Source organism: Sinocyclocheilus grahami, unplaced genomic scaffold (assembly GCF_001515645.1).
Source record: "Sinocyclocheilus grahami isolate Dianchi unplaced genomic scaffold, SAMN03320097.WGS_v1.1 scaffold650.1, whole genome shotgun sequence".
In the NCBI taxonomy this organism is placed as follows: Eukaryota; Metazoa; Chordata; class Actinopteri; order Cypriniformes; family Cyprinidae; genus Sinocyclocheilus; species Sinocyclocheilus grahami.
The window spans coordinates 574,798-599,266 of NW_015505829.1; the positions used below are offsets into that span (position 1 = coordinate 574,798).

The 24,469-nt window shown below is 35.4% G+C and overlaps 1 protein-coding gene across 1 annotated transcript in view; it reads left to right on the top strand.

Annotated features, from left to right (window-relative positions):
- Nucleotides 1-12,022, top strand: part of LOC107558587 (probable acyl-CoA dehydrogenase 6) — a 27,341-nt gene extending 15,319 nt beyond the window's left edge. Inside the window, exons 2-9 of the mRNA XM_016242247.1 lie at nt 1,318-1,438; nt 7,070-7,199; nt 8,840-8,946; nt 10,150-10,317; nt 10,408-10,581; nt 10,963-11,124; nt 11,400-11,550; nt 11,793-12,022. Coding sequence (XP_016097733.1) covers nt 1,318-1,438; nt 7,070-7,199; nt 8,840-8,946; nt 10,150-10,317; nt 10,408-10,581; nt 10,963-11,124; nt 11,400-11,550; nt 11,793-11,883 — 1,104 coding nt within the window. The 3' untranslated portion in view covers nt 11,884-12,022. The remainder of the gene's footprint in view (nt 1-1,317; nt 1,439-7,069; nt 7,200-8,839; nt 8,947-10,149; nt 10,318-10,407; nt 10,582-10,962; nt 11,125-11,399; nt 11,551-11,792) is intronic.
- Nucleotides 12,023-24,469: the final 12,447 nt, after the last annotated feature.

Below are 24,469 nucleotides of genomic sequence, written 5' to 3' on the forward strand. Positions count from 1 at the left end.
GCGCTGGGTAAAATATGGACAAACCCAGCTATTGGGTTGTTTTGACCCAGTGGTTGGGTTACTACCCAGAAGGTTGGGTTAAACATTTCACTCAACCGCTGGGTCAAAACAACCCAATTGCTGGTTTGTCCATATTTCACCCAGCGCTGGGTTGTATTTAACCCAGCATTTTTTAGAGTGTAATCTGCCTGATGTGTCAGATTCTAGGGTACACAAATTAAGTTAAGCTAAATATCCAGACTGCTAGTTTACAGCAAGCAGAAGGCAAGAATATAAAGTATATTGCATGGCTTTGGAAGAATTATAAATATGGAACGTATTTTCTGTTTTTATGGTACATTTCATGCCTCTTTGGAACTTTTTTTTGTAAATGTCACTCCTCTGTCAGGAACTAATTTATTGTCAGTGCTTGTATGGTTCAAACGTATGGACTATTGCTGCAGATGCTCACTATATTTCACAATGGTTATGTTATTACAACATGCAGGCGTCTTGAAGTGACTCAAAAGGAAGTTGAGTGTCTGGTCCCGCTTTCAAGGACGCAACCTATTGTATGGCTATTACACTCTATATAGCTTGAAGGAACTTGAAAACGTATTATTTTTGGCCTTTTGTCACTTTATAGAAAGGGCGGAAAGTGATGTGTAGAAGGAAGGGTATGGATCAGGAAATTACATGAACCGGATTCAAATTGTCGTTGCCCATGTGAGCTAATTGCTAGGCTACATGTCTGTCAGAAATTAAAGACTGAATTACTTCTTGATATTTAGTTACTTTGGAAAGCTTTTGTGATTCTTTGCTGATTTCAATCTCTATTAATTAATCCTCAATTTTTGACGGTTCACTTTAACTTTAGTCTTGGATGCATAGTAAAGGTGTAAACATTTAGACTGTTACCCAGTTTCTGCACTCTCAGAAATAAAGGTACAAAAGTTGTCACTGGGGCGGCACCTTTTCAAAAGGTACACTTTTGTACCTAAAGGGTCCATATTGGTACCTTAAAGGTACACATTAGTACCTAAAGTGTACATATTAGTACCTGAAAGGTACAAAAGGGAACCTTTTTAAAAGGTACCGCCCCAGTGACAGCTTTTGTACCTTTATTTCTGAGAGTGTGTTGTGTTGTTTTGAGCTGTTTTCTTCCTTATTTCCCGTGAAATCCTGCTTCATTGGAATAAGTGTTTAATTGCAAACATGGTGTTAATATAATACACAATTTCCCTGGAATCTATAAATCAGATAATATTCATGTCAGGTCATTTTCAGGTTTGGTTACAGTACTCAGATAAAGCATTCTGATCTATGTTTGTGTTATAGATCATTGATCAAGAGATCAACCCTTATGTAGACCAATGGGAGCAAGAAGGGCAATTTCCTGCTCATAAGCTCTTCAAAATCCTGGGTAATGCAGGATTTCTAGGAGTCAACAAACCTGTGGGTAAGTAGACGTTTGTTAATTTACCTTAAGCATACAAGTGACCCATTCTTCTTCATCTTACATTTGTATTATTTCCCTCCTCTTTTTGCAACAAAACGGTCATATTAAGTTTTTCATGCCAGTTTCATTAAACTCTCTGACATTTAGAGTTAAACTGGAAGTTTAACTCTAACTGTAACCCTAAATCTTCAGCCACTCTTTCCTAAAACTGGCTCCTTCCAAAGAATGCTATATCCAGAGCGGCAGGTGCTACATAGCCAGTTTGGGCATTATGCTTCTGATTCTTGATGTCAGAACAAAGTTTCAGCACAAGCAGTTTGTGCAGCTTAATGTCTGTGTTCTTTTAGTACTGTGAACTAGGGTTGTGACGGTGAGGAAATTTTCCCACCGGTTAATCGACGTGTGACAACACTGATAATACCAGTATCACGTGGGGGTTGGGGGCGTTTCCTCTTTTCCTCGCTTTCCTTCACTTTAAAATAGCTTGCAAAAGCAGCATGCTGCAATTTACTTTCACTTTCAAATAGCGGCAATTCGCAGTAAAGCAATTGTTCGTTTTTAGTTCGTTTGAATTTTCCCACTTTTCCTCCCTTTCCTTTGCTTTTAAATAGCTTAAAAACACAGAGCGCATTTTACTTTTACTTTCACTTTCGAATTAGCGGCAATTCAGCATCAATTGCTTGAATGCAACAACAAAATACAACGTCAAACTCACTTAGCCTATATATAAAACATTTATTAACAAAACGAAAAAAATACACCATGCTATAGGGCAGGCTATGCCTAATATAAAATATGTAAACATGTATAATATATAACCAAATAAATAAGAAACATAGAAAGGTTATTAGCAAAACGAATAAGAAAGCTTGGAGGCACGGCATACACCTCAATGTCAAATAAAATAAATAAATTACGCAAACTTTAAATAAAGTAAAAATCAGCAAACACTGTGGAACCAATTAAATAAGAAATTAATGTTTAAAAAAAAACTTCCAAAATCACCTTAGATAAACGGCAAATGTCAACAGGCTTTTCAAAATCCAAAATACTGCCAAACAGGCGCTTTTGCATTTCGTTTCGAAACTAAATCATGCGCGACCGTCTTGTCTGTCTCACCTCACTCTTCTTGTCAGTCAGCTCGACTCACTCTCCTCACTGGAGAAATTAAATCTGATCTGTGATGCGACTGTCGTTCGGCACGCTGCATTGAGCAGCCGCGTTCAGTTTTTAATTGTAGTGTCTGTTCTTTTACTGAACTAAATGATTTTTATTACTATAAAAAAAATCTAAACGACGGTGGGGGTCGGTGCCGCGGTGGGCAAGTGACGTAACCAATGTTGCGACTTAACAACGGTATCACCGTCAGCACCGTCTATTGCGGCAAGCATACTGTGAACTCTATTCTATTCTATCTCTCAAGATCAAGGAAAACTTGATGTGACCCCTTGAGGGCAGCAGGTTGAAATATTGCTCTTTCACAGGAAAATATGCATTTAATGTACAAAAAATTTTACATTTAGATTTTCCAGTAATGACAGAATTACAGTTCTAAGTAACCTCCTTCAGAAAAGTAGAGAATAAGAAGATTGTAGGGAGCCCTTTAAAAAGTCTTAGGTTTTTTATGTGAACGCAAATGGATTCATGAGAAAATAACAACATGGCTCCAAGAAGCAATTATGAGAACAGTGGAAAACACCTTGTAACACAAAATAGATTTGTGGCCTTATACACATATCAAAATGTCAGTGCACAGCTTTTTACCATACAGTTCAAAGCATTGCTATAAAATCCCAATAATTGAGAAGAATAAAGAACAACCAAAAGGAAATACAGCTGGTGCCTGTGCATATTTTAAAAGCCCACAGGCTCTCTGTGAAGTGTCAAATTGCAAGTTAAAAATTCAAATTTATTGATTTAATTAAAGAAGTTTAATGAGTTGTCCTGATATCTTAATGTTGATAATTACATCAACGTAATACTGTGTGTAACTTCAACTTAAATATCTGTGTTAGTTTGTTTAAAACATTATTTAAGTTGTACTAACTCAATGTAATTAGCTCCATAACTTCGTTTTTTCAAGTTCACGTTTCAGGTTCCCAGCATGCTTTGCATGTGACTGAATAATGGGCGGTAATGTAGAAATAAACTAATCTTTTATGCATTTCTATTCAAGATCAGAACAGGAGAAGATTTATTAATGTTCAGTGTTCGGTTATATTAGTATTTAAAAGTGTTTCTGTTATGTTGGTGGTTTTTATGAGATTACCATTGTGCTGAAGAGTAGAGCGTTTGCTTAGGTTGAGAACAGACTCACTGGACGTTGTCTGACATGCTGTTTCAATCAGAAGGCAATTGGTTGAAAATGCTAAAAGATTGGTTTCCTGGCAGCGTTAAGTGTCGTTTCATCAAAAAATAATATTTTAGTAGTGTCCAGTAGTAACCAGTGTCCATGATTGAATCAAATTTAAAACAATGTGAAAAAACAACTTAGAACAACTTAATTTTTATGAGTATTCAACTTAATAATTGTTAGTTTTAACACAATTTTCTAAGTATATATAGCACAATATAGTGTATTAGTTGAACTTAATTTCAGAAGAAGTTGCCTTAACTCAAAAAAATTGATGCAAACTGTTGCGTGAATTTTTTGTTGTTGTGTCTAAACAATATTTTTTAGAGTGTATACATTTCATTAATGTACAACAGATTGTCTTGGTATGTCTGTAGTCAAGATAGCAACAAATATACCATCCAAATCTAGGATTGTAAGAACTTGTGCAAACAATCAATGACTGTTGAGCCTCATTCTTAAATAGCATGCATATAATATTGTCATAATTTATTTCATTTTTCCTCTTTTTAACATGATATAGCAAAAGTTATAGTACTTAATTATTTGGAATACAATACAGTATAATTGTTAGGTGGCTGAAGGCTCTGGGGGAAGCAGCTTCATAAATCTGTAGGTCAGAGGAGAGCAGCTCTTGCATTAAGAAGTGCTGACACTGACACTTCTGCATTAGCAGGCTGGATTTACAGCATCTTCTTAGACAGAAGATTAGTACTCGGAGCATTGCCTCATCTCTTTTGATATGTGCAGCACAAATACACCAGCAAGTCTCTAAACAATAACATCAAATCTGTTCAGGTGAATTGTGACTTGACTGCTGTAGGCTAAACCGGAGCTTTTCCTTTATGCACTCTATTTTTCATCTCTCATCTGTGAGCTCACTCTCGAGATTTGGGGGAGTTTTGAAGCTATTTTTATATTCAAAATCCACCATAGTCAGTGACTTAAGAGGTTGAAATTTTTACATTTATAGAAACCAGCACCATTTAATGTAAACATTTTTCTTAAAGCATACTTTACAATCTTGGCTACACAAAAAATGAATAAATAAAAGGTTATTGAACACTTCCGTGGTTATGGAATATATAGTATTAAGTATACAGTTCAATGAACACACATTACCTATCAGCAGGGCTTGTTGTCACATTATTTGGGGTATGTTGTCACAATGTAACTTACTTTTAATTCACCTATTATACGCTTTTTAGCAAAATTTCAACAGTAAAACAATTATGAAATGCAATTTATGAAACAGCAAATGGTAAACGGTAATGTACAAAAATATAAAATCATTATATTGACCAAGCAATATTCTAATTGATTCAGTACGTTTACAAATTATGATTTAAATCAATTGCCCTAACTTGATATTTATGAAAAATACTCATCCTGAAAACGTTTCAACTTTTAGTGTGGAATTTACCTTCATTATATAGTTGAATTATGTCTAAATATGTTTCAGTTGTGTTTACTTGTTTACAACAGCTACTCTACAGCAGAAATATGGTATTGCCATTTTCGTTTGGGAGACAGAATTCACAAAAATTATGGAACTAAGTGTTAAAAAACACTTGTGTAATTTAACTTAACAAAACCTTATAGTCAGTTACTGAGAAATAGCTCTTGTGAAAACAAGCCCTACTGGCGTAAATCCAGAATGTCTGTTTTTCCAACCCTGGCAAACGCCGATAAGACACTAAGACTCCGTTCTTATCCAAACGAACAGTCTTTTGACATTTACTCCCAAAATATGTGGGGATACATGGTCTCGTTTCTCTTGAAATACCTCTAATTTCACATCTATGTGGTGATTAAATGTACTGTGCAAGGTTACCCCACCAAACAGGAGAATCACTCTCCACGGGAAAAAAATAAATAAATGCAATTTCATGTTCACACGCACACAGAGAATGGAAATGTTGACCACCTTCCAATAGCTGTCCTTCATAAAGCTCAGATCTGCTTGTTGACATATGACATTAAACATCCTTTTTCCATTTTGTTCCAACTGTGTATCTTAGTATTTCATACTATACAAACCCATATAAGACTATTACACAGTATTTGCATTGTAATGTGGAAAACAATCACAGTAACAATCAGAATTCCATCTCTTTAATCATCTCAAATGTTGTTCTCCAAGACTCCTTAAAGTTAGTTAAGCTAGTTGTGGTCAAGATAAACAAACCGTCTGTTTAGATGCATCTCACTAGATCATCTGTTTGGATACAGAATTGTTGGACTTCAGCTGTTCCTGTGCAGCTGTATCTGTTTCCTCTGCTCTCTGGCTTCTCTTTTCCTTATTTTGCTACACCAAATGCCGTCCACAACCATTGCGGGACCTGATGACAGAATACAGCGTCCTGTAGTACTGGGGGAAACAAGCTTAGTGTTCACCACAGTCACTAAAGGACTTACATTTCAGCATTATTGTTGCCCTTATTGCTTTCACAGAATAGAATCATTTCCTTAATGTCGAAATTTTTGTTTCCTGAAGGAAAATACTAAATGAAATGGAACATGAAATTACATGAATAAATGCATGACAAGGGAAAGTATCGTGGGAAACAGTAATGCTTTTATTACGGTCAAATGTAATAGCTTATACCACGTTTGCACAAGACATTGTAGTATGTTATAATGAAGACTGAATGGACTGCAGGGGTGTGAAAAGGGAATGTCAAGTTTTAGATTACTGCATGGCAAAAATATGTAGACGACTCTTACATGATGCATACTTGTCTTCAGTACTGAAGTAAGCCAGTTCAGATTAATGCTGCCCAAGAACAAGGAGACCTGATAGAAACGGTCTAAATTACACCAGCTTTGTGATCAAAATGTTCAAATCTTCTGAGATATTTGACTTAAAGCTGCAGTCCGTAAGTTTGTGTTTAAAATTTATATAATAAGCGAGTACACCATGAATCCATTTTCCAAACGTGTTTTTGGCTTGTCCTGAATCACTACGGAACACCTATAATAAGTGTTTATATTCGGACTATTTAGACTGGTTCGGGTAGGTACCGCTGCGGAGTAGCCCAGTACCTGAGTGATTCGCCATAGACATAAACAGAGAGAAGTAGCTCCGGCTACAATGTTCTTCCGCAAGACGCACGCAGTTCTGTTTACTAACCGCTAGAGCGCCAAAAGTTACGGACTGCAGCTTTAAGCATTAATTTCAAATGTTTACATGCTCATTAACAAAAAACTGAAGAGATGAATCATTCAGGTGATCTGCTAACTGGACATTCACTTATCTTTTTGTTCACTGGCTGCAGAGTATGGAGGTCTGGGGTTGGACTTCAGCTACAGTGTGGCTGTTTCTGAAGAACTGGGGAACATCAACTGCGGAGGGATTCCCATGGCCATCGGCGTGCAGAGTGATATGGCTACACCTGCACTGGCGAGGTATTTCTCCTGCTAGTATTCTTAGCCTTTAAGTACACCTCAAACAGTGGCTATGCTCAGAATCGAATGCTACACAAAATACTGCACTTTACACTGCTTACTATTTTTTAGGATTAGTAACTGAAACATAGGCATTATTCCATGATAACAATTTCCAACTCTATGCTACATTGCTCTTCACATTGGTTAATTCTGGTTTCTTCATCAGGTGGCCTTGTCATTAAATGACATTTGTCTCAAAATATTCTTCTCACTCTGAAAGTAAAAAAAGACGTGGTTAATGAAAGGTACACTGCAAAACTCATATTCTTTAACTATTTTTATTTGTTTACTTGAGAAACAAAAATGTATGTAAGAGATACTCACTCCTTTTTTTAGAGAATATCTCTAATTTAATAGAATCTCAGTTAAATAGAATTAAATTAGTCAACCCATTTGCAAGAGATCTCTCTTTTTTTGCTAAATAAAAATTAATTAGGTTTAGGAAAAATTGTCTAAGGAAAAATAAACTTAATTTTAAGATATATTCTCTTATAAGAAAATATATTATGCAATTTTGCTTTGCAAGTAATCTATTTAAATGCATATTTAAAATCTATTTCGATTTTATTTACTTATTTATTTCTGTGTTTTTATTTATTTTTAATGGCGAAAAGGCAAAAAAAATGATTAGAAAAAGTATTTTATACAGTGTATTAATAGAATGTTGGGTAAAACTTTTAAATAGGGAACACTTATTCACTATTAACAACGACTTTTCCCTCAATAAATTCCTAATTTTCTGCTTATTAATAGTTAGTAGATTTTATTTACTTATTTATTTCTGTGTTTTTATTTATTTTTAATGGCGAAAAGGCAAAAAAAATGATTAGAAAAAGTATTTTATACAGTGTATTAATAGAATGTTGGGTAAAACTTTTAAATAGGGAACACTTATTCACTATTAACTACGACTTTTCCCTCAATAAATTCCTAATTTTCTGCTTATTAATAGTTAGTAAGGTAGTTGTCAAGTTTAGGAATTGGGTAGGATTAGGGATGTAGAATAAGGTCATGTAGAATAAGGCATTAATATGAGCTTAATTAGTACTAATAAATGGCTAATATTCTAGTAATATGCATGCTAAGAAGTAACTAGTTAAGAGACCCTAAAATAAAGTGTTACCGAATGTTGCTGTAGACTCTGAATGAGGTATTTCTTCACCATGTGTTGATAGACTCTTAAAACATTAAATCGTCATTTATTGTAATTATAAATAAATGATCAATTATAAATAAATACTGTAGTCATCAGGATGGTTCCATTTCCTCTTTTTAGTATTTGACATATTCTGACTGCAGCAGGTTGTACGCTGTCACTGAGGGGATTTTACTGCACTGTGCTCACTCTCTGGAAACACTCATTTTTCTGTGCATATTCGTTTTGGCTATTTGGATTCAGAAAATCTGGGATTTTAGGGATTTTGTTTAGTTTCCTTTGTGATTCTGCCCTATGGAACAGTTTCTGAAATTGCATTTGCTGCTAGTAAAATGTAAATGTCTTCTGTAACCCATGCTGCCTCATGAGCTTTCAATCACTGTTGCTATGACACTCACAAAATAACAATGAGGATGTGACTGTGACCTCTGTGCTGTTTTAGGTTTGGTTCTGCAGAGCTCAAGAGAGAGTTCTTGCAGCCCACCATAATGGGAGACATAGTGGCCTGCCTCGGGGTGAGCGAAACTGGGGCCGGCTCTGATGTAGCAAGTAAGTATTTTGCTGGAGATAATGTACATAACAGGAAAGGCATGCTCTTTTTATTGCCATGGGGGTGTTTTAAACAAGATGTAAACATACACCAGACGCAAATCTAAAATTAATTACTTTCCCAGATGAAGATATCAAAGCATTTCAGGCCAGGGAGATTAAAAGACTTGCCTACAAGGGAATACCACACAGGGAGATGCAGATCTATTTTTCATAAATGTATTAAATTTTGTATTTGAAGTAAAGCTGGTACTAGTCACATATTATTAATGAGTTGTTTTGAGGTTAAATGAAAGTACAGTATTACTTTATTTTACATTTAAAGCCAAGTATGATCTAAAGCAGTGATTCTCAACCTTTTTGGCTTGAGGGTCCTTCTTTGTCCATCCAAAATCCTTCAATATCCTCTAATATTTCTTCTGTAATGATGACAAAGCTGGTTGTTTTGAACTTTTTTATTAACAGAAACTGGGAGTGGTGATATAGTTAAATTAACCACAGTTCATTTTGTGATTCCATAAAAGTGTTATTTTTACATAACAAAAAACTAATAAAAATACTAAAATTAAAATGAAAACTGAAAAATATAAAAATAAAAGCTCATTTCAAATACTAATAAATACTAATAGTATATAAACAATACTAAAATAACATTTAAGCATTTATATAAAAATGTCAAGTTTAAAAGTTTTAAAGTTAAAAAAAAATTTTTTTTAATATTGTGTAAGAAAACTAAGCTTAATTTAAGATAACCCAAATATATTATGCAATTTTGCTACTCAAGTCAACTGGTCTAACTGGCTAAAAAATATCAAAATATGAAGTAGGAAAAAACTAAAATTTTTAAAATTAAAATGTAAAATATAAAAATAGAAACTAATTTAAAATAATGATAAATACTATAATAGTACATAAATAATACTAAAATACACTTCAATAAGTTTCAAGAACTCGTTCTTCAATAAAACAACAGTTACTGTGGGGGAAAAACTTTTTTTTTAACATTTTCATTAGGTAAGAGTGTTTAATATATTAATTTATTATTATTATATTATAATAATAATAATAATATACTAATTTAAATAACTTTAAGTGACACCATGGCCCCATTGAAAGCTTTCTGAAGCCCCCTAGTAGGCCTCTGCCTCCTAACTGAGAACCACTGATCGGAAGAGTCTAATTTATAAATACTGTCTCCTTCAGGCATCAAGACTAAAGCTGTGCGCAAAGGAGATGAACTTGTCATTAATGGAGGAAAGATGTGGACTACTAATGGCACTCAAGCAGACTGGATGTGCCTCCTGGCCAACACCAGCGATGGCCCTCCACACAAGAACAAATCCTTAATCTGCTTACCTATGAATCTGTCAGGTAATACTTTACGCAAAAGCACAAAACTTGAGGAAAAGAGTCTTTTTTCTGCCAAAGAAAACATGCTAATGTTTTACCATTCGTCCGCAGGCGTTCATATCGCACGCAAGATCGATAAAATAGGCATGTGGTCATCGGATACAGCAGAGGTGTTTTTCGATGACGTGCGTGTGCCTTGCAAAAATGTCATAGGGCAAGAGGGAATGGGCTTCACGTACCAGATGCTACAGTTCCAGGAGGAGCGACTCTGGGGGGTGGCCAATAGTAAGTAACCCATTCCAACTCCCACACATCCCACCGCACGGCAAACATTTCTCTTCACTGGCACGGGCATGATGTCAGTGTGTTAATGTCAGTAGTGCCTGTGTGTTTACAAAGCCAGATCGCTCTCCTCTCAGGCCCAAATGTGTTTATCAGTGAGGCAAACTTCAGGATGAACTTGTGTGTTTTGCTTTAATCATCAAGGAAGAAAAAGGTCTGGCATGTTCTGGAGGATCTTTTGACATCATTAGCCAACATTTCAGCCTTCCTGTCTAGATATTATCAGGACTGAAATCCTACAACTATTTCATCTGGCATATAATTTATTGAAACACACGTCCGAATTTTTCCTATGACCGGATATTGTCATACTTGTTTTTCAAGTCCTGACGACCATGGAGAAAGTTGTCCAAGAGACCATCAATTACACCAGACAGAGGAAGATCTTCAGTCAGCCGATTCTATACCACCAGGTTGTTCACTTCAGGCTGGCTGAGCTGCAGACAGAAATCGAGCTGTTGCGCTCCCTTTTGCATCGTGCCACAGGTAAGTCTGACTGTTCCTTAAATTATCCCAGAATGATTTTCTAGACCAAGGCAGCTATGCAATTTCATGGGTTTGGGTCTGGTAGGTCTACAGGGCCACTGATTTCCAAATTAATAATGGAAAGAAATGGTGTGAACACTGGCTTGCAATCAGTCCATTTACATTTTAAATCCCTTAGGTTCTGAAATCAAAAATTGGAGCTGAACCTCAGCATGTATGCCTGAAAATGAATATCTCTGAAATTCTTAAGACGTTTTCTTGTGCACTTTCATTAGCTCTGTACATTAAGGGAAACAATGTAACAAAGTTGGCATCAATGGCCAAGCTGAAGGCAGGACGACTGGCCCGAGAGCTCAGTGACAGCTGCCTCCAGTACTGGGGTGGCATGGGCTTCACCAGTGACGTCCTAGTCAGCAGGTTCTACAGGTCAGTTTCTCTCATCTGAACTAAGGTGAATGCGCTCTCAGAGCTGCAGTGACATTGAAAAGCAACAGGTTTGAAATCCATGTATTCACTCATGAGTTTGGGCGGAAAGAGTCATGTCAGTGTGAATGCAGTGAATCAAACTTCTGATTTTGAAAATTGTAAAAAAAAAAATTGTAAGCCTAGTCCTCATCTGTCAGGTCACAAATATATATAATCTGTTTTTGTTTTTTTGGTTTTATCAGGGACTCCAGATTAATGTCCATTGGTGCAGGAGCTGATGAGGTGATGCTGTCAATCATATGCAAGTACATGGACACTCTACCCAAGAAATGACATCACCGATAGGAGTTCAGTTTGAAAAACAAAGTGCACTTAAATGGAGAATCTGACACTAAATATAAATTAACTAGTTATATCAGTTATAAAAGCAGTTAGCAACTTTAAGATGGATGATTTGTACATTGCAGTAAATGGTACCTCAATATAGTTTAATAAAACCTTTATATGTAGTCATATGTAACATATGTAAATTTTGATTATAGTTGTAAATGACTTTGTTATTATGCATGAAAAATTAAAGTTTTCATAATTAAGACGCTTGTAAGATTCCTGCGAACCATAAATGGAATATATGAAAACAGGACTCAAGCTTTTGACAACATAAAGGACATTTTAATGTAATAATTCTCTCAAAAATGACATTTATTTACAAGTTAGTTTCTAAAAAACTGAAATAATGCATGGTTTATGTTAACCATAGAGAGCAGAAGGGGTTGAACAGGAACTTCAAAATTACTTAAGGCATTTCTGAAGTACACAAAATTCTGGGGTGGTTTTTGATATGTTACACATCTGCATTGAACATAAACTCACATATATCAATATGGTTTTCACAGTCTGAAGATCAGCCCTTTGAACACTATATTCACACAATTTTGTGGCTGCTCTTTCAAGGGTGTTGTGAAGATTTGCACAGTAAAGGAAAGGAAAATACAGGCTGATTAGGTTTTTGTTGTTTTGTTTACACCCCATTCAGCTGGGCAGTTGCTGAATTTCCAACTATATGATTAAAGGACTACTGTGCTGTTGTGTGCCTCTCTCTTAAAGGTATTTAATCTGTATCCTTGTAGAAGACATAAATTATCACATTTATAGCACTGAAGTAATGATCATACCACAAAAGGTCAGTATTTCTGAATAAAAGGAAATGCCAGATGTCAGTTGTTAATCTCTTAACATTTTTGTGACCAGTATCAGACAATTAGCATCATCCCTGCACTGGGACACCAATTTTGGTAGGTTAGGACAGAGTTTTGTCTCATATTGCACATAATCACTCATTATGGTTCAAAAAGAATGCACTCTTGCACTCCTCAATTACCTCAGTCCTCATCATCACTGTGAGGATTCTGACCCTCTATCCCAAATAAGCATGGCACATAAGAAAGGTCCTGAAGAGTCTCATCAGTCCTATGATCACCTCAGTTTGATCACCCAGTACAGGACAATAAAAACAAACAGAGCAAACAGCAGCATGTAGCAATACACCTTAGTTTGGCTTCCCCTGGAGATGAGTTTCAATCTACCTATGGTGGCTCCCAACAGACCTCCAGTAGAGTCGAAGTCTGAGTCCTCGAGGAGAAACAAACATGAGATGTTACAGCTATTCAGATCAGTGTTTTGATGAAGAGACCAGATAGTGAATCGTTTCCCATCACTTACCATTTCTCCCAACATTTTATTCTGGTACTTGACTTCATTTCCAATGTCAATTGAAAGCTGAAATAGATGTAAAAAGTATAGGTCATTTAGAATTCAACACTTTATTGCCATATATATATATAGAGAGAGAGAGAGATATGATATATATATATCTCAAATACAAAAATGGTCAAAGATGAAAAAGGGTTTAAGCATAAAAACAATACTGCTTTAAATTGTTGTTTTTCCAAAAAACAGTTTTCTGTTTAATGTAATTGTATTTTTGTTTTACTGAGCAAAAAATAAATATCATACATTTTCCCCTGATTTACAGAAGAGACTCACTAAAATGTCATTCAGTGTAACAATCTTGTCAGGCATATTTACAACAAAAATCAATTTATGACATTAAAAATCTAATACTGCATCTTAGTATGATAGAAGTCAACATTTAAAGTGGTTTTGTTAACATTTGTATTGTTACATCTGCGTAATGTTGCATTTTCTCTCAAAACATTCTGTCGTCGCCATGAGAATATCAGATAATATTGCATCCAGTCAGAATCAAGTGCTTCAGAGAACCACATTATAAATGCTTTAATTCAACAAAACCATAATGTATCACATTCTGATCAATAGCATGCCATATGATGTGAGTTTTTGTTTATTTAAATATTTGTGCCTGAGAGTGTCATGAAATTCAGCCAGTGATATTCTAACATGGTAATCAAGTCTCTTTGCTTTTGTATCTGGCTTGATTTACTCATAAGTGCATTATAGGAAAAGATCCTATGATTATCTCTGTGCGCTTCCAACCTCTCTACTGATCTGCACTGATCAACTAGTTCAGATGTGTGGTATGACGTTGCGTTTAAGTGCATGCAGGGCCTCTGAAGCTGTCAGATAAGAGCACAGTCTTAATCTCCACACTAATGGACCATGGCTGATTACATGGTCACATTCACAGGTTACTTATTAATTTGTCTGAAAGGTCTGTTTTCTTTTCGCTCTACAGGTAACTAAACTATGGGATAAAATTCCAATACGAAGAAACGTTTACTTGAAGAAACAGGAAGCAGGGTTATTATCGTTAAGTTAAAACTAACAAAAAAAAACAGTAAAAAAAAAAAAGTTTATTACTTGAAATACATTTTTTTAGCTGCAATGAATAAAAAAAAACTTTCGTTTATTTTATTGCAGCTAGCCTACACTCTTAAAATAAAGGTGCTTCACGATGCCATAGAAGGACCTTTTTGTCTAAATGGTTTCATAAAGAACCTTTAACATCTGAAGAACCTTTCTGTTTCACAAAAGGTTCTTTGTGGCGAAAGAAGGTTCTTCAGATTATAAAAAGGTAAGAAAGAGATGGTTCTTTAAAGAACCTTTGACTGAATGGTTCTTTGTGGAACCAAAAATGGTTCTTCTATGGCATCGCTTGAAGAACCTTTTGAAGCACCTTTATTTTTAAGAGTGTAGGCAACATTTCTCATTTTTCTTTAGTTTCAGCTGAAGTATTAAAATAATTAACTATAAAAATGAAAAAAACATCGACATCTGTCGAACATAAAAGAAGCTATTTTAAAGAATGTGGGTAACCAAACAGTTGCATGTTCCCCATTGATTTCCACAGTATGGAGAAAAAAAATACTATGGAAGTCAATGGCTACCAACAACTGTTTGGTTAAGCACATTCTTCAAAATAGCTTCTTTTATGTTCGACAGAAGAAAGACACTCATAAATATTTGGAACAACTAGAGGGTGGATAAATCATTACAGAAACTTCATTTTGGGGCGAACTTTTTATATTAAAGGGGTGAATCCCATTAATGTGTGCTTTTTAGTTTGTTGATCCATTGATGGAGACCTAGAACTGAGTCAGTTATTGATAGTTCACTGACACAGAAAAGGACTTCAAACAAATCTGATGTCCAATATTAAGGTTAGCCTAATACTTCATATTATTGCTTCAAATGCAAAAATGAAACCATTTGAAATGTATAGCTTGAAGGTCACCTGGAGCAGCAAACTAATTACTTGCTCCACTGATGGCCAGAAATTTCAATTAACATGCAGTTCCAGTGATTTCTTTTAAACTAATCTCTTTGTGTCATAGTAAATACCGACCAAAGAAGATATCACTAATGGCTTTCTGCATAATGCATAGATAAGCACATGTGAAATTTGAAAGCATACAGTACTCATCTTCTCTTGATTAGAAAAAGTGAAAAGCTGAGGTAAAAGGGTCTTATCCACAGCATTATTGATTGTATAACTACTGTATAAGCAGAATCCGAAATTTATTGTCAAATATGTTAACACACACAAGGAATTTGTGGTGACAGAAGTTGTTCCCAGTGTGAAGAACAACAAAAACAACAGGACAGAGATAGTCCTGTTGTTTTTTTAGAGATAAAAAATGTAAGACATACGTTTGCATGATTAGCGTATTGTTATAATATATGTTTGTGTATATACTGTATACTGTGTGTGTGTTTGTGTGTGTAGCACAGCTCTTCACAAGAGAGAATGGCCTTGTGATAAGTACTATAAAAAAAACAGATTAAGAATATTGTTTGATCCCAACTTGTGTTGAAAATGACTTTTTGAAAGCTTTTTATATTGTATATGTGAAATGTGTCCTTCCTCCCTTGTAAGGAGATAAAAAAAAGAGTACACTTTAACTGCTTTATTATTATAAAGTGTGGAAATGATAAAGGCTTATAATAGAGCCAAGAACTCTGAAGATCCCATGGCCCAGATTCAGTTGTAATTAAATAGCTGTAGATGTGAATATTAGAGCATGAGGCTGAGACATTTCTTTCCTTATCTGCAGTTCAAAGTGATGTCAAGTTGGGATCACATCCTATTACCCCGAACACAGAGTGACAGAGCACTTTTCTCCTCTGGCATCTCTTTTTCTGACGTGTTCCTAACCTATCGCTGAGTTCCTGAGAGAAAATAATTAAAGATGCACGGCAGGCATCCCTAGTAACTGTCTATAGTTGTCTATGTCTATATATGTTTAAACATCTCAGGCTGTATTAATTGAAAATGCCAAAGATGTACTAAAACCGTAAACTGGCAACACATCACAAAACCTCCCGATCTCCTGAAATTCTGATCTCATTACATTTTTGAATAAATAACATTGTAACCATACAGTCATTCTGCACAGTTTACAGGTCTGGTGTCCTGCACTATCCACTGTATACAAGCATATTTTCATAACTTTGTTCATTCATTTGCACAGCTGCGTTCCTCTTCAGTGAACATAATCTCTGTTTACACTCTGTGTTGTTTTACTTTCATTAATATACAAGTTTAAAACTGTCCCTAGATATATTTTGTGCACAGACCCACATTAATAAAGCAGTCTGAGAGCTCTAATAGATAAATATCAGCAAAATATCAGCTATTGCCCAGAAGCTGTTTATCAACTCATCAAACATGCTTTATCTGTTTCTAGAAACCATTCCATACATTTCTACGCTTAAATCATAATCTAGCATGTGCAAGAAGAAATATAAAGATGTTTCTTGTACAGTAGATGAACCCTATCATAAGTTCTTCTTTTCTCGCAGAAGGTGAAATCACCATCATTTTCAGCAGAACTGGTGCATAAATTCTTGATGACTTGAGAAGAAAAATATAGCAAGTGAAGAGAGAAATTCAAGCAGTGATAAAGACCCACACAGCAGGCCAAGAACATTCTTCTAATGGAAAAGTAATGCTTTTATGACGGCCATGAAAGAGCTCTGACCTCCCAATGTCTTTCTAGGAAACTACAAACTCAAAGCAATATTCATATCACGCTTCTACAAGCAACATTTCTCTTTACAGCTAAAACAACTTTGCTTTAATGTGTTTTCAAATGTAAGCGTATAAACCACTCTGACCTTCTTAAGTCCTCACAAAAAGCAGAGAAGCCACCGGGCCGAGATTTGAAAGAAAAGTCTTTTAATTAATAGCGGATAAATTGGCATCAGTGTTAATTAATCTGATTGAGGTAAACACGACATGGACTAATTAGATTTTTAAGACAGAGAAAGACAGGTCTGTATTGCTTCATGTCACACAAGTCACCAGTGCAGCATAAACCAAGTGATAAATGGTGAAGATAATTATTTGTGCATCCTCAGGCATGATGTTATTAATGTGTTGTGAGCATTTGCAGCACGTTTCTTTATTTGATTGTGTTGTCAGCATTTGCAGCGCGTTTCTTTATTTGGTTGTTGTAACAAATCATCCACTGAAGGCGAGCGTAAGTGAGAACCCAAGTGCAGTTTATTTACAAGGTGATCCAAACAATAATCCAGACTTGACATGACATGACATGACGAGGCATAAACAGACTAGACTCACCGACAGCGGGTTACAACATCAATACACGACGAGGGCACAATGGGAACATGAAGCTACTTATAGGAAACAAGAGGGTCACATGACAAGAACAAACCAATGGGAAACTAGACACATGACTAAGACAACCAATCAGAACATGACACAATGAACAGGGGAAGCAATGGCATGAATACATGAGAGCAAGGGAAGCATGACACAAACAGGGACCACGAAACAATTACAAAATAAAAGACATGGAAAACATGAACATGAAACAAAACACCACATTACAGTTGTGTTGTGAGCATTTGCAGCACATTTCTTTATTTGGTTGTGGTGTGAGCATTGGCAGCATGTTTCTGTTTTTGCAGCGCGTTTCTTTATTTGTTTGTGTTGTGAGTATTTGCAGCGTGTTTCTTTATTTGGTTGTGTTGTGAGTATTTGCAGCGTGTTTCTTGGCTGTGTTGTGAGTATGAGTATTTGCAGCGTGTTTCTGTTTTTGCAAGTTTCTTTATTTGATTGTGTTGTGAGCATTTGCAGCGCATTTCTTTATTTGATTGTGTTGTGAGCATTTGCAGGGCGTTTCTTTATTTGATTGTGTTGTGAGCATTTGCAGCACGTTTCTGTTTTTGCAGTGCGTTTCTTTATTTGGTTGTGTTGTGAGTATTTGCAGTGCGTTTCTTGGCTGTGTTGTGAGTATTTGCAGCGTGTTTCTGTTTTTGCAACGCGTTTCCTTTTTTGATTGTGTTGTGAGCATTTGCAGCGCATTTCTTTATTTGGTTGTGTTGTGAGTATTTGCAGCGCGTTTCTTTATTTGGTTGTGTTCTGAGCATTTGCAGCGCATTGTGTTGTCAAATTGATGAAGATATTTTCTTTCTATTTGCATGTGTTTTTTCATTTGCAGCGCCTTGAGCTCTCTCTGCCACCGTAGTAACTGCTTTCTTTATTAAAACAAAAGCATAGATAGGCGAAGTCGGCATACACTGGATGAATTTCCCCAGAGCCTCTGTTTGCTGAAAACATACAGTATGCACAGGGGTGCAACCATCTGCTCAGCATGAAAAGACTTTGGCTTGTTCAGATATGATGAAACTGCAACAAGCGATGCTCTAAGTTGCAAATGCTGATCATCAGAATGAACAGAGGCGCAGAGTGTTATTAAATGTACAGAAGGGAATTAGAGTAAACCCCAGATTCATGTGCATCATTCATGTTCTGGGAGCACTGAATACCTCATTAAGAAAGTTAGGAGAAAGGGGGAAGATTATAATTAAATGCAGACTCTTAATGAGTTTTTATCTCTCAGAAAACCCTCTTAAAGGAATAGTTCACCCAAAGATGAAAAATTGATGAAAATGTAGTCACCCTCAGGCCATCCAAGATGTAGATGAGTTTTGGAGAAAGATTTGGAGGTATTTTGCATTACATCATTTGCTCACCAATGGATCCTCTGCAGTGAATGGGTGCCGTCAGAATGAGAGTCCACTCCAAACAGCTGATAAACACATCACAATAATCCACAAGTAATCTACTTGACTCCAGTCCATCAATTAATGTGTTGTGAAGTGAAAAGCTGCATGTTTGTAAGTAACAAATCCATCATTAAAGCATTTTAACTTTAAACCATTATTTTTTATTATTTTTTTTAATTTTATTTTTTATTGTAATTTATTCCTGTAAATATATTACAGATATATTACAGCTTTGCATCACAGGATTCTATTCTAGAATTTCTATTCTAAAATTCTATTTGAATATTATTTAAAAATATATATTCAAATAGAATATAATTTAAATATCTATTTTAAATTGTAATAATGAGTTACAATATTATTGTTTTACTGTATTTTGATCAAATGAATGCAGCCTTGGTGAAAAATCTTAATTATTCCAAACTTTTTTGCCAGCAATGCATATACAGTATTATATAAGAATTCAATATACACTAGTTATAGAATATATAATAATAATAATATAGAAGTGATAAATTCACATTAATCCTTGGATGTTGTGATAGAAAATAAGCATGTAAATGTTTCCAATTATTCTGTTTTTGTTTTTTTTCAAGGAGAAGCAACAGTCCCATCTAACCTACAGCTCCTATCCCTCTGTTTCTATACTTTCTCTAGAGTCTCTCACTACAGAACACCCTGGAACAATCACTCAATCACAAAAAGCTCAAGCTTGTAAGACATGCAATATGATGCATTTTAAAAGAAATCCTAATACATTCCTGATTTAATCAGAGACATAGGCTGATGATACACGGGGCAACTTTTTGAGCAATGTTGCCGGGCAACTTTGGGCAGTGTTGCCATCAACGGGCAACCAGGTGAGGCACAGGGCCCACGACCGATCTAAAGTATCCAGATAGAAATTTGTTACCCATTCTCAATGGGAAAGTGCCCAAGCAACATTGCTCAAAAAAAGTTGCCCATCAAAATTGCTAAAAAAAAAAAGTGGCCCTGTGTATCATCAGCCATACACTTTAACAAAATATGTTACACAAAAATCTGGATAAAAAGAAGTAAAGTAGGAAATAAAGTTCTGTCATGACAACTCTCGGAGGGATTGGCATGGTAATGTACATGACAATGTTAATGTATTTGGTCTTGGCAGAATAGATCTGCTACGCTGCAGCTACTGCTGCAGCAGAGCAAGTACCGAGACTTGCTACTGCCAATACATCCACAACATGCTGCTGTGAGCATGTAAGAAATATTGCTGCTGCAAATATAACATACATGAAATAACCCCCATATAGCATACATGAATCACCTCGTAGCAGATCTATACAGGTGGAGCTGGGGAAGGTGGGGGGTTTCTGAAGCAAGCTGCAACTGCTACGGCAAACACTAGTCATATATTTGAATGTTGAGCAGCGAGCTCATTGGCTACCGATACAGGAGAGAACCAATCAGCTGTGCCATGTGATAATGATGTCATTAGGTCAGATTGTGTTAGACCTATCGGACTGCGCCATCTAGAGTTTCATGCCAGAACTCTGTATTTTGATGTCTGTTTTATAAATATGTAGGACAGGTTGTCATGAGAGGGAAAAAATCATTTTAAGCCTTTTGTGTTATTTGTCAGAGAACATGAAAATGGTGATTAAAGCACAGCCACGTCTGGCAGAGGCTTTCTAACCTAATCTCCTTTCATGGTTCACAAAAATCTCTGTGCTGTCAGGGGAAATGGCTTTCTCTGACCAACAAAATATTAAAAGGAAAATAGCAATATTTTTTGACCTATGGAGTTCAACTGAAGCATGGCGGGCAAAACAACACTGTCCCACTATTTCAGCATTCAGTCTCAGACAGGAAATGCCATCTAAATGATAATACTGGCAAGAGAAATAATTTTTCCAGCATAAATGATGCAACATTAAGCAATGTTTTACCCAAACAGGTAAGACTGAAAACTAGTTGTAACAGAGCTATATCGCACCCTTTTTTCCATCAATGTGTATTGTCAAAATTGTTTAACCGGATGTCTTTCTATGACAGCTTCAGCATGTTACCTCATATATGTGGGCTCAGTAAAAATATGAAAAATCTTGTAATAAATTCTCTTTGTAAAAAAGCTTGTTTCTGGCCAAACAAATCTGCCACTTTTTTTGAGTAAATAAAAACAATCAAGTAAATAAATACTGAGAATATATGATTTGAAGGAAATAAAATACACATAAATAAAATACACATGAATATAACAAAATATGCTGGAAACATCTTCATATGAATACATTATCAATTAATGCTGTAACTATATTCCTTAGATAAAATCAAAACTGACAGCATTGGTCAATTATTGCCATGGAAACACCTAATCTAGAATCTACATGTCTGCTTCCTTTCATTGTTATGCACTGGGGCCTCAGTGGACGCAGTGCCGAATAAATGTGAGAACAAACTGTAGCACAAATCAGAACTGACAAGCGCTTACTTCTGCTATAGGACTCTGACAGGTAATTAATCGGAAATATTACATGAGTTCTATTTAAGAAGAGTCAAATGAATCAGCCTAAAGGAGCTTGATAAGAATGTGGTTGCTCATAATTCAAAATGACTCAATCCATTTAAAGATATCAAAGTGGTACATCAACATCTAATGCTATCATTACATAAAACTGAAGATGGAATTGTCAAAAATGGCAAATAGGGTATGAATCTGTGAAGTACTTTATGAAATTAACTACAGGCTAAATGTCACACATAGGCTACCTCAGACAGAAAACCTTATTAAGTGCTGGAGAAGCAACTTAAAAAAACTAAAACTGTATTTTTCTGAGCTACAAACTACTAGCTATGTAAGTAGCTATAGCTACTTATTCTTAACCTTAAAATATGCTAAATCAAATATGAAATACAAATATTTCAATATATAGGCCTGAAATGTAAAACTATATAATGTTTTATTTAATCACAGAGGTTTGAGTAAGTAAACTCAAGTGGGGTAAAAGCATCAGACTTAATGTCTAACGTATATAACTGAGGTGAAAACACAACGACAAGGAATGAACAGTACTTTCCATAATCATGGTGGGGCGACTAAATAAATAAAAATAAAAAGATACAAATATTACTGAGTGCACATTTAACTAAATCTAGCTATTGTTATTAAATGAATACCTATGCCATGCACAAATTAAAATAGGTAAAACGATTCAAATCTGTTCATTTATAAGTCTGAATGAACTGATTCTAACACTTCATACACACAGTATGAGAGAGAGATGTTTAGGATGAACTGATTCACTAGAACAAATCAGACTTTCCAATAGAATTTCAGAGAAAGGTGGCAATTTAACTACAATTGAAACTTTATTACACATATTTTCTTTTATTTATTACACATATTAAAACCACCAAAAACATTGAGGGGTAACGTACATGTATTCATTGCCTCCTGCATTCAGATTAATGGTTATGGGTTTTTTAAATTATAACAATTTTATATTTACATTTGCAGGTCGCTTATTAAAGTTGTGCAGTGTGCCTTGTTATTTTGAAAATAGCATTGCTTATTTTAGTTCAAATGAAAATGAAAGAGTATATTTTAAGTACCTACTTTTTGTTTCTGTGGCTCTCTCTAGTCTAGACCATTGATCTGAGGTCCCTTTTTTCCCATCTCTCCTAAATTCTTCAACACCATCATTATTTATAAGTTCTATGACCTGTATCCTGCTAATTTACAAGTCTAATTCTGCAAATGACAGACATATTGAGTTTCTAACTATTCTAACTATAGAAGGTGGCCAGACAGTGGTGGACCTTTGGAAGAAAACAATGCAAGGAAACCTGATCAATCACATCCACAAAAAGCTGTAAATATCGTTACAGATCACAAGAATGATATGTTATTCTAATGGAGATTAATAGTGATGAGGTGCAGAGGTGCATCTCACTAGGAGAACACCCTGGAACTGCGGCAATATTGCAACGCTATTATAAACGCAATACGCACATTTGAACACGTTATTAGCTGTACTTTGGTTTGCAGCATTTTTAATGTTTTAACATATTACAATAACACATATTAAAATTAGTGAGGCTTTTTTCCCCAATATTGTATCTGAAAGTACTGAAAATAATTGTTAGAAATAACATCTGAAGACTGAACTTCTCAATTGTGATATTCCCCCAAATACAGACCAGAGATTCTCTCTTACAGCTCCATTCCTGCCTACTCCATTCTTGCCTGTGAATACCACTGATTTAAAGAGATCAGTTTGCAGATGGCATTTATCTGTTGACCTTCATCTGTGTTACGTCACAAAGCCAAAATTCTAACATGTTTAGTTGCAAAGAGCATTTCCAAATACCTTGGAATCAGCATATTATTTTTCTACTTAAACTTTTATGTAAATGGGAATTGCATTTTGTTATATTTGCATCGATATTTGATAAAATCATCAAACCCAATCCACTTCATGAATGCCTGCAGCAGCTTTATCTATGATTTACTTTGTTCATCTTAAGTCCTTGTTTAAATGATTTCATGGACAATCATCTACAATCTAACAAAAAAAAAAAGGAGAACATTTCTGCCTAGCTCAAAAACAAAGGTTACTGACCTCTCAACAAGATCTGTATATCTCAAACACATCCCCGGTTTTGTTTTGTACTAAACAAGCTATGTGAAATGTAAGTCACACAGCCATGTGGTATCAGACAGCTTCAGCCTCCTGTTGTTGCACATCTGGTGGCTAAATGTTGATCTGAAAGATAACAAGCTTTCAAATACGACATTATACAAAAATCAAAAGATGTTTGTTGCTTTTTGTCTCAATTAATATCTGCCTTAAGCAGAAGTAATGGGGGAAGGTCCCACAATAGGTCCACAATTCAATGATCAAGGACACAAAAACAGGAGAGTAGGTTTATCCAGCACATAAAATGGGTTTGGTCATGACATATGCTCAGCACAGTCACTGAAATATGAAACAACATCATCCCATTTCACATCTGTGAGCGCCACCCAGTGGAGATACACTCTTAAAAATAAAGGTGCTTCAAAAGGTTCTTCAAGCGATGCCATAGAAGAAACATTTTTGGTTCCACAAAGAACCATTCAGTCAAAGGTTCTTTAAAGAACCATCTCTTTCTTACCTTTTTATAATCTGAAGAACCTTCTTTCGCCACAAAGAACCTTTTGTGAAACAGAAAGGTTCTTCAGATGTTAAAGGTTCTTTATGAAACCATTTAGACAAAAATGTTCTTCTATGGCATCGTGAAGCACCTTTATTTTTAAGAGTGTAGATGGAACATCTGAAAGAACAAACACACACACACATTTAAATATAGATGTGCGTGTGTGTGTGTGTGTGTGTGTGCGCGCGCGCGTTTTTGTGACAAATGAGGACATAAATTTGTATAA